The following is an 11,525-nucleotide window of genomic DNA, read 5'->3' on the forward strand; positions in this document are numbered from 1 at the left end:
CTCCTTGCAAAACAGCTCGAGCTCAGTGAGGTTGGATGGAGAGCATTTGTGAACAGCAGTTTTCAGTTCTTTCCACAGATTCTCCATTGGATTCAGGTCTGGACTTTGACTTGGCCATTCTAACACCTGGATATGTTTATTTTTGAACCATTCCATTGTAGATTTTGCTTTATGTTTTGGATCATTGTCTTGTTGGAAGACAAATCTCCGTCCCAGTCTCAGGTCTTTTGCATCAGGACTCCATCAGGTTTTCTTCCAGAATGGTCCTGTATTTGGCTCCATCCATCTTCCCATCAATTTTAACCATCTTCCCTGTCCCTGCTGAAGAAAAGCAGGCCCAAACCATGATGCTGCCACCACCATGTTTGACAGTGGGGATGGTGTGTTCAGCTGTGTTGCTTTTACACCAAACATAACGTTTTGCATTGTTGGCAAAAAGTTCAATTTTGGTTTCATCTGACCAGAGCACCTTCTTCCACATGTTTGGTGTGTCTCCCAGGTGGCTTGTGGCAAACTTTAAACTACACTTTTTATGGATATCTTTAAGAAATGGCTTTCTTCTTGCCACTCTTCCATAAAGGCCAGATTTGTGCAATATACGACTGATTGTTGTCCTATGGACAGAGTCTCCCACCTCAGCTGTAGATCTCTGCAGTTCATCATGGGCCTCTTGGCTGCATCTCTGATCAGTCTTCTCCTTGTATGAGCTGAAAGTTTAGAGGGACGGCCAGGTCTTGGTAGATTTGCAGTGGTCTGATACTCCTTCCATTTCAATATTATCGCTTGCACAGTGCTCCTTGGGATGTTTAAAGCTTGGGAAATCTTTTTGTATCCAAATCCGGCTTTAAACTTCTTCACAACAGTATCTCGGACCTGCCTGGTGTGTTCCTTGTTCTTCATGATGCTCTCTGCGCTTTTAACGGACCTCTGAGACTATCACAGTGCAGGTGCATTTATACAGAGACTTGATTACACACAGGTGGATTGTATTTATCCTCATTAGTCATTTAGGTCAACATTGGATCATTCAGAGATCCTCACTGAACTTCTGGAGAGAGTTTGCTGCACTGAAAGTAAAGGGGCTGAATAATTTTGCACGCCCAATTTTTCAGTTTTTGATTTGTTAAAAAAGTTTGAAATATCCAATAAATGTCGTTCCACTTCATGATTGTGTCCCACTTGTTGTTGATTCTTCACAAAAAAATACAGTTTTATATCTTTATGTTTGAAGCCTGAAATGTGGCAAAAGGTCGCAAAGTTCAAGGGGGCCGAATACTTTCGCAAGGCACTGTATGTTACCAATTGTTTTCTTGGTGACTATGGTCCCAGCTGTCATGAGATCATTGACAAGATCCTGTTCTGGGATGATTCCTCACCGTGCTCATGATCATTGCAACTACACAAGTTGAGATCTTGCATGGAGCCCCAGGCTGAGGGAGATTGACATTTATTTTGTGTTTCTTCCATTTGCGAATAATCACACCAACTGTTGTCACCTCCTCGCCAAGCTGCTTGGCGATGGTCTAGTAGCCCATTCCAGCCTTGTGTAGGTCTACAATCTTGTCCCTGACATCCTTGGAGAGCTCTTTGGTCTTGGCCATGGTGGAGAGTTTGGAATCTGATTGATTGCTTCTGTGGACAGGTGTCTTTTATACAGGTAACAAACTGAGATTAGGAGCACTCCCTTTAAGAGTGTGCTCCTAATCTCAGCTCGTTAACTGTATAAAATACACCTGGGAGCCAGAAATCTTTCTGATTGAGAGGGGGTCAAATACTTATTTCCCTCATTAAAATGCAAATCAATTTCTAACATTTTTGACATGCGTTTTTCTGGATTTTTTTGTTGTTATTCTTTCTCACTGTTCAAATAAACCTACCATTAAAATTATAGACTAATCATTTCTTTGTCAGTGGGCAAAAGTACAAAAAAAATCAGCAGGGGATCAAATACTTTTCCCCCTCACTGTATAAACTCTTTAAGGCTATGGTGGATGGCATCTAAAAATATATAGAATTGCCTCAAGGGGTGAAAAACGCAGAAATAGGCCAGGGCCATTATGTTTTATGTGAGCATGGCTTAAAAGTGTCCGCTTGCTTCCAAGCCGAAACAGTTCAAATAACAGTGCATATATTATGACAACATTTTGTGACGATTATTGATCGTTTTGGACTTCGTTAAGTTTTTTCCCGGCTGTTCGGGCACAACATTTTTGCCGAGGAGATCTTAGTCGCACAATTTTGCATCTGACTAGGATGTTTGGTGCAGTATTTCTCGAGTCGTCTCTCGTTGAACAACATCAGGCACTTCATTAAAGAGTCCCTACTGTTGACCAATCGCCGATGAGGTGGCGTGTTTTGGCTGGGAAGCATGCGGACCTTACCCAGTGCCCTCCCAAACCCTGAACAAATGAAGACAAGGGAGCTTCAGTGGGCACTCCTAATGGGCGAGTAGGACATACAGGAGGAGGAGTGATATTGAGATGACCAGGGATATGGTCACGTTCATGTTGCTGTAAACTATAGGCTGATCTGGTCCTACTTATATGTATTCTTTTATATATGTTACCTGTAAATAGTTCCCAAAAGCTTTGTGCTTTTACTGAGTGCCTACTTGTTTTCTTTCTTGTTCACAAATACCATCAAGACCTCCAGTGGTGTCAGATTACAAACTGACTGCTGCTGGTCCACTGTACATCAGTTCACTTCAGTGTATAAGGGAATGGAGTCTGACTTTTAACATTGTAGCCCGGAGGGACACGATTACAGAATATGATTACACATTTGCTGTGAGTTGCAAAGAAATAACATAACCTGCAAGCTTGTATAAAATACACACAAAATGTTCAGCTAAATTATTAATGCGTTAGTCCATTAGTCCATGCGTTAGTCCACTGGGTGGCACATGGGCCAAGTCAAGCACAGATTTGAGAAATGTCTGTTGTCCACTCCAGAGATTGGACAGTTTGAGCTGGTGATCCCGCTTCTCGGGGCATAGTGTCTATCAACAGGGCACATATACATTATCTTCAGTATGAGGAAGGAGGAGAACATGATCAGATGGAGAGGTACTGGGTGATAAGGGGTTTCTCTAGACATGTGTGTCAAAATATATTGGATTGGAATTATTGTGACCAGACTACGTCATTGCAAGTCGAAGACTTGTTCAAATAGAGAGATAACATGCATACATTCACTATGTTTACATTCTGAGCTGCCATGTGGAGCAGGTTGAAGGCTAACTACTTGTCCGTATGAACGCCACAGACATTGTACTTGATCAGGAGGGCCGCAATGTGCATGTGCTGTAGAGGAGAGAAGAGGACAGAAGAAAAAAAGCAAGAGAGACAGCGGACATGATTTAACATCCTCATGACATGCCTAAAGACTGACATTCACACTAATACATATGTAGGCTTTCCACTGTCTCATTACAGAATGGGTGATATTTTAAGTGATGGAAGGGATGGTTTTCTGAACTAAACAATGCATACAATGTCTTCTAAAGCCTGATGACATCCAAGCTGTTACATCCAAGCTGCCAATGTCAGAGTATGTGTTTTGTATGCATCATCTATGTCTTTGTAAAAACCTTATAGCAAACCGTACAGCATGTAAAACGTCTTCAAGGGCCTGATGTATTCTTTGTAGTGACTCACCCCATATCAGGCTGTGTTGCGCAGGGAGATGAGCCTCCTTTGACCTGAGCGTTGTCGTCCGCCCCGTGCTCAAGGAGAGCAGCATCTCCTTCCGGCTTGTCCTGGATGCCCGTGTCTCCCTCCTTCACCTGAGCATTGTCCTCAGCCCCGTGCTCAAGGAGAGCAGCATCTCCTTCCAGCTTGTCCTGGATGCCCGTGTCTCCCTCCTTCAACTGAGCGTTGTCGTCAGCCCCGTGCTCAAGGAGAGCAGCATCTCCTTCCAGCTTGTCCTGGATGCCCGTGTCTCCCTCCTTCAACTGAGCGTTGTCGTCAGCCCGGTGCTCAAGGAGAGCAGCATCTCCTTCCAGCTTGTCCTGGATGCCCGTGTTTCCCTCCTTCACCTGAGCGTTGTCCTCAGCCCCGTGCTCAAGGAGAGCAGCACCTCCTTCCAGCTTGTCCTGGATGTCTGTGTCTCCCTCCTTCACCTGAGCGTTGTCCTCAGCCCTGTGCTCAAGGAGAGCAGCATCTCCTTGCAGCTTGTCCTAGATGCCTGTGTCTCCCTCCTTCACCTGAGCGTTGTCCTCAGCCCCGTGCTCAAGGAGCAGCATCTCCTTCCAGCTTGTCCTGGATGCCCGTGTCTCCCTCCTTCACCATGTCCAAAGACATGTTACCATCACAGTTCTTCTTGGTGGGACACACACACACACACTAGTCATTCAAATGTATGAAAAGCATCTCACGTAAAAGGATATCATTACATATACAGTGCCTTGCGAAAGTATTCGACCCCCTTGAACTTTGCGACCTTTTGCCACATTTCAGGCTTCAAACATAAAGATATAAAACTGTATTTTTTTGTGAAGAATCAACAACAAGTGGGACACAATCATGAAGTGGAACGACATTTATTGGATATTTCAAACTTTTTTAACAAATCAAAAACTGAAAAATTGGGCGTGCAAAATTATTCAGCCCCCTTAAGTTAATGCTTTGTAGCGCTACCTTTTGCTGCGATTACAGCTGTAAGTCGCTTGGGGTATGTCTCTATCAGTTTTGCACATCGAGAGACTGAATTTTTTTCCCATTCCTCCTTGCAAAACAGCTCGAGCTCAGTGAGGTTGGATGGAGAGCATTTGTGAACAGCAGTTTTCAGTTCTTTCCACAGATTCTCCATTGGATTCAGGTCTGGACTTTGACTTGGCCATTCTAACACCTGGATATGTTTATTTTTGAACCATTCCATTGTAGATTTTGCTTTATGTTTTGGATCATTGTCTTGTTGGAAGACAAATCTCCGTCCCAGTCTCAGGTCTTTTGCAGACTCCATCAGGTTTTCTTCCAGAATGGTCCTGTATTTGGCTCCATCCATCTTCCCATCAATTTTAACCATCTTCCCTGTCCCTGCTGAAGAAAAGCAGGCCCAAACCATGATGCTGCCACCACCATGTTTGACAGTGGGGATGGTGTGTTCAGGGTGATGAGCTGTGTTGCTTTTACGCCAAACATAACGTTTTGCATTGTTGCCAAAAAGTTCAATTTTGGTTTCATCTGACCAGAGCACCTTCTTCCACATGTTTGGTGTGTCTCCCAGGTGGCTTGTGGCAAACTGGTTAAACTACACTTTTTATGGATATCTTTAAGAAATGTCTTTCTTCTTGCCACTCTTCCATAAAGGCCAGATTTGTGCAATATACGACTGATTGTTGTCCTATGGACAGATTCTCCCACCTCAGCTGTAGATCTCTGCAGTTCATCCAGAGTGATCATGGGCCTCTTGGCTGCATCTCTGATCAGTCTTCTCCTTGTATGAGCTGAAAGTTTAGAGGGACGGCCAGGTCTTGGTAGATTTGCAGTGGTCTGATACTCCTTCCATTTCAATATTATCGCTTGCACAGTGCTCCTTGGGATATTTAAAGCTTGGGAAATCTTTTTGTATCCAAATCCGGCTTTAAACTTCTTCACAACAGTATCTCGGACCTGCCTGGTGTGTTCCTTGTTCTTCATGATGCTCTCTGCGCTTTTAACGGACCTCTGAGACTATCACAGTGCAGGTGCATTTATACGGAGACTTGATTACACACAGGTGGATTGTATTGATCATCATTAGTCATTTAGGTCAACATTGGATCATTCAGAGATCCTCACTGAACTTCTGGAGAGAGTTTGCTGCACTGAAATTAAAGGGGCTGAATAATTTTGCACGCCCAATTTTTCAGTTTTTGATTTGTTAAAAAAGTTTGAAATATCCAATAAATGTCGTTCCACTTCATGATTGTGTCCCACTTGTTGTTGATTCTTCACAAAAAAATACAGTTTTATATCTTTATGTTTGAAGCCTGAAATGTGGCAAAAGGTCGCAAAGTTCAAGGGGGCCGAATACTTTCGCAAGGCACTGTATATATATATATATATAGCATGGTAATGACCATTTTTTTTAAAAAGCATCCAGGTAGCCTTCAGTCAATCAAACAATTATTTTTGAAGATCCAATAGGAAAGGCACAGGAAGGAAGACTAACCTTGAGCATCAGCAGATCTCTTAGCTATTTTCCCTTGGCTGCAGCCTCAGAGGGGTGAAATTCCACAGGTCAGCTACGTTGACCGATGCCCTGTTTCTCACCAACAGCTCAGCGACCTCAGTGACAGTGGGAGCAGACACACAGGGACACTAGAATACAGAACGAATGTACTGTATGTATGTAGTGCTAAAACTAAACTCGATGATAAAGATGTATTCAGTCAATGCAGAACTAAAGCCAACTGTACTAGTCAGACAACACATAACCAAATGTAGAGAGTAAAATATAAAAAACTGAATCTTTGCATTTAACCAATATGCTGTACTAATGTACCATTGATTTTCTGCTTAGGTTTGTCCATCTCGGATACTCTCTGCTAAGAAAGTGTGGGAACTTAGCCTGGTGACAACAGCGGCCTGCAGCTTCACTGTAGTCAGTTAATCAAAGTCTCCGGAGCTCCGGCAACAGGCAGCCTGGAACACAAAGTGGAAGTAGGATAAATGGCATGTGATTAACAACGTAAGTGGTCACACTCTAATGATGAAGGAATTTGAAATGTCCATCCTTGTTTACGTGAGACGCTAGCGGAGTATAACGTTTTGTCTGGGCTGAAGGTGCAGCAGTGGTGGCAGTGTTGCTTCAGGGGTCAGGAGACTGGAACACACAGGAGGACCTCCGGTAAGTGGCATGTGAACCTAAACTGTAAATGACACTCACACGCCAATAAGGAAGTATGGAAAAAAGATTAGCTCTTTGCAGGACTTCCTCCCATTGTCTCTGTTGCCTCCATTCTTATCATAGCCAATTACAGGCACCAGGTGGGTAAAGCTGCCACACTGTGTCTGAGTCAGGTCCCCTGAGTATAACGAAAGCTACCAAAACACGGCACACCCAATGCCACACCATAACATTAACACTGGAGCAGTATTCATAGTTCAAGGAAACACTCAATGTCCAATAACTACTCACTCTATCATGTTGAATAGTTATGTTGCAGCTGTGACAGTCACACCTGGATCCATACAGAAGGTAGTCCTGCAGAATGGAGAGGGAAAGGACACACACACAGGTGGTTATCTGAACATTTTAAAGAAATGATAAAGGAATGGCCTGTCTTGCTTTGAAGCCAACTCACGATCTTGTCTCATCGCTACATCTCCCGTATGGGCTCGGGAGAGACGAAGGTCGAAAGCCATACGTCCTCCGAAACACAACCCAACCAAGCAGCACTGCTTAACACAGCGTGCATCCAACCCGGAAGCCAGCCGCACCAATGTGCCAGAGGAAACACTGTGCACCTGGCGACCTGGTTAGCATGCACTGTGCCCGGCCCGCCACAGGAGTCGCTAGTGCGCGATGAGACAAAGATATCCCTACCGGCCAAACCCTACCTAACCCGGACGACGCTAGGCCAATTGTGCCTCGCCCCATGGACCTCCCTGTCGCGGCCGCTTTTTATTTAACCATCTTACATATAAAACATTTGTTCAACGAAAATTGTGAATAACTCACCACGGGTTAATGAGAAGGGTGTGCCTGAGAGGATGCAGCACATAGTGTATTCATCCCCCTTGTAGTTTAAATAGATTTTTATTTGGATTTCATGTAATAGACACACACAAGATTGTCCAAATTCGTGAAGCGAAATAAAAACAAACACTTGTTTTAAAACAATTCTATAAAAATGGAAAAGTTGTGCATGCATATATATTCACCAACTTTGCTATGAAGCCCCTAAATAAGATCTGGTGCAGCCAATTACTTTCAGAAGTCACATAATTAGTTAGGTGGGCACAGGTTGATTTTATTTAAGTGTCACGTGATCTGTCACATGATCTCAGTAGATATAGACCTGTTCTGAAAGGCCCCAGAGTCTGCAACACCACTAAGCAATGGGCACCACCAAGCAAGCGGCACCATGAAGACCAAGGTGCGATCCAAACAGGTCAGGGACAAAGTCATGGAGAAGTACAGATCAGGGTTGGGTTATAAAAAAAAATATCAGAAACTTTGAACATCCCACGGAGCACCATTAAATCATTATTAAAAAAATTGAAAGAATATGGCACCACAACAAACCTGCCAAGAGAGGGCCGGCCACCAAAATTCATGGACCAGGCAAGGAGGGCATTAATTAGAGGCAACAAAGAGACCAAATGTAACCCTGAAGGCGCTGCAAAGCTCCACAGGACCACTTTAAGCCGTACACTCCACAGAGCTGGGCTTTACGGAAGAGTGGCCAGAAAAATTCCAATTACTTAAAGAAAAAAAAAATAAGCAATCACGTTTGGTGTTTGGAAAAGTGGAAGACTCCCCAAACATACGGAAGAAGGTACTCTGGTCAGATGAGACTAAAATGTAGCTTTTTGGCCAATTAACCCAACACATGGCGCAAACCCAACACATCACCCCGAGAACAACATCCACGCAGTGAAGCATGGTGGTGGCAGCATCATGCTATGGGGATGTTTTTTTAATTTTTATATATCGGCAGGGACTGGGAAACTGGTCAGAATTGATGGAATGATGAATGGTGCTAAATACAGGGAAATTCTTGAGGGAAACCTTTTTCAGTCTTCCAGAGATTTGAGACTGGGACAGAGGTTCACCTTTCTGCGAGAAAATGACCCTAACCATACTGCGAAAGCAAAAGTCGAGTGGTTTAAGGGGAAACATTTAAATGTCTTGGAATGGCCTAGTCAAAGCCCAGACCTCAATCCAATTTAGAATCTGTAGTTTGACAAAGATTGCTGTACACCAGCGGAACCCATCCAACTTGAAGGAGCTGGAGCAGTTTTACCTTGAAGAATGAGCAAAAATCCCAGTGGCTAGAAGTGCCAAGCTATAGAGACATACCCCAAGAGACTTGCAGCTGTAATTGCTGCAAAAGGGGGGGGGTATCAAATCAAATCAAATGTATTTATATAGCCCTTCGTACATCAGCTGATATCTCAAAGTGCTGTACAGAAACCCAGCCTAAAACCCCAAACAGCAAGCAATGCAGGTGTAGAAGCACGGTAAATAGTTATGCAGGGTAAATAGTTATGCATGCTCAAGTTCTGTGTCTTATTTCTTGTTTGTTTCACAATAAATATTTTGCATCTTCAAAGTGGTAGGCATGTTGTGTAAATCAAATGATACAAACCTACAAAAATATATATTTTAATTCCAGGTTGTAGGGCAACAAAATAGGAAAAATGCCAAGTGGGTGAGTACTTTCACAAGCCACTGTACAGTCTGGGAATAATGGGCATTTCAGTTATTGAACCATTGTATAATCCAACAATAGAATCAATGTATAAATGTACACCAAGGTAATTCTTTGTCATGTCTCATTTTAGGAGGATCAGATGGTGACGGGGTCTAATTAGAGTCAGGCAGCCAGGGAAGACCAGACTCTGACAGAGGTGAGGTGAATTTTTGCAGACACTTAATTCTCTCTGTCAGCAAACACTGGACAAGACGGATGCTATTTTCAAACCGTATCAAGGGTTGATAGAGGCTTTACCCGATGACACAAAAATGTAAGACACTATTGATGATGAATGGATACAGATATGTTAGAATGCCCAGAATGCCCAGTCATGTTCATATCATCTCATGATAAATTACTGCAGTTTAAGACTGAATATCATGCACTCAGAAATTGTATTATCCTGCTGGAGGTGTAAAGCACAAAAGGGGACACATTTGCATATGTTGTGGTCTTTTGAAGGCTGGCTGAATTCTGACAAAGGCTGAGATACTCTGTCTACAGATTCTCCCTGTTTTTGTTTGCTTGGAAATGTTGATACAGGACATCTAATCAGAAGAAACTGTGTAACCTAGCATTTGTGGTGGCTAATAAATGCATTGCCATTAATTGGAAAATTGGTTTTCATCCCACAATGTATAGAAGAAATGTTATGTTCAGTATCACTAGATTTGTTTTAAGATTAAGGGTATACTGTGCAACTTTCATAAGGTCTGGATGCCTTTGGAAAACTGTACAAAAAAAAGTGTCTGTATTGAAAACATACCCACGTCAAGAGATTTAGGCAATCCCTTGCTGCTGGGCAGCTCAGTCCTGGCCCTTTGGATCTGCTGTACTGTTGTCACTCTGGCCATCGCCTAACACACATGAAACCAATAAGGAATGTTTCACTAAGATCCTAAAGCTGAGTGTGGCGTGTTGGGTGCACTGCAGGGCCGTGGACCCCTAGGAGCAGGACTGGGTGACCCAGCTGTATATTCGGTGCAAGTAAAAATAGCTCTATAGTACTATTAGGCCTATGATATTAATTGTGCACTGTTATAGTGTATGCGTTTTAACTCAACTTTTGTTTTCCAAAACTTTCCCTTGAGTAAAAGATAGGAAGGAAGTTGTGTTGGGGAGAAAGTTGAGTTATTGATTAAACTGGTGGCGGTCGGGCATGCAGGAGGCTTGGGTTGGCTGGGCGGTCTGGCTGAAATTTGGATGTCTTGAGAATCAAAAGTTGTCTTTGTACTTTTATTTGTATGAGTTCATTGGTTGGGAAAAGGTGCAACACCATATTGATTATTGAATTATCATGGATCTAGTTCAGTCTTTAACAATCAATTAAACATTTAATAACCTCTTACCTAGCTTGATGACTCTTTGTTGTTCTAAATAGATGGCTTGAAGGGCCATATTAGATTGTGTAGAAATGCAGGAAATGTGCTTAAGTTGCCTCAAAAAACAGGAGGACACCCAGAGCCCCTGCCAAGTTGTCCCCCTTTACAAATAGCACAGCTGGGTGATTTACAAAGTCATAGTCATCTGATCAATATCATTTACCCAGCATTATTAGATTTAGCTCTCGCCACTAAATACATTTTTATTTAAAAAAAAAAAACTCCTTAATTTATCATATCCAATTGGTAGTCCCGTACGGACTCAGGATTGTCGAAGGTCCTCCGAAAAACAACCCAGCCAAGCTGCACTGCTTCGTGACACAATGCACACATAACCCAGAAGCCAGCCACGCCAATGTGTCGGAGGAAACGCCGCACACCTGGCGACCATGTCAGCGTACATGCGCCTGGCCCGCCACAGGAATTGCTATAGCGCGATGGGACAAGGACATTCCTGCCGGCCAAACCCTCCCCTAACCCAGACGACGCTGGGCCAATTGTGCGTCGCCTCATGAGTCTCCCAGTCGCAGCCGGCTGAGTCACAGCTCGATATCGAACCAGAATCTGAACTAATGCAGTGCCTTAGACCGATGCACCACTCGGGAGGCCCTCACTAAATTAATTCAGCCATTCACTGCTATTTAATGGATCAACTTATTATTACTTGAGCCTTATCAATTGCGATGCAGCTATATCCAAGGCATTTCAGATAGTGTGCCATTCGGTCCCCTCCTCCT

General features: G+C 43.4%; 1 protein-coding gene across 1 annotated transcript; it reads right to left on the reverse strand.

Moving 5' to 3' along the window:
- Positions 1-1,193: 1,193 nt before the first annotated feature.
- LOC149971352 (uncharacterized) lies at positions 1,194-10,260 on the reverse strand. Its single transcript, XM_090223388.1, has 3 exons — positions 10,177-10,260; positions 3,657-4,177; positions 1,194-3,302 (listed from the first exon to the last, which is right to left on the reverse strand). Exons 1-3 carry the CDS (start codon positions 10,258-10,260, stop codon positions 3,278-3,280), a joined length of 630 nt encoding a protein of 209 aa, XP_090079514.1. The 3' UTR covers positions 1,194-3,277.
- Positions 10,261-11,525: the final 1,265 nt, after the last annotated feature.

Source organism: Oncorhynchus mykiss, chromosome 26, assembly GCF_057628025.1.
Source record: "Oncorhynchus mykiss isolate SJ-2025 chromosome 26, ASM5762802v1, whole genome shotgun sequence".
Lineage (NCBI taxonomy): Eukaryota > Metazoa > Chordata > Actinopteri > Salmoniformes > Salmonidae > Oncorhynchus > Oncorhynchus mykiss.

Excerpts from the sequence above, each read along its gene's own strand:
- LOC149971352 (XM_090223388.1), bottom strand. The coding sequence starts at position 10,260 with ATGGCCAGAGTGACAACAGTACAGCAGATCCAAAGGGCCAGGACTGAG. Across the intron at positions 4,178-10,176 it reads GATTGCCTAAATCTCTTGAC|GACAAGCTGCAAGGAGATGC; the intron begins GTGGGTATGTTT and ends ACAGGCATCTAG. Across the intron at positions 3,303-3,656 it reads GCAACACAGCCTGATATGGG|CACATGCACATTGCGGCCCT; the intron begins GTGAGTCACTAC and ends TCTCCTCTACAG.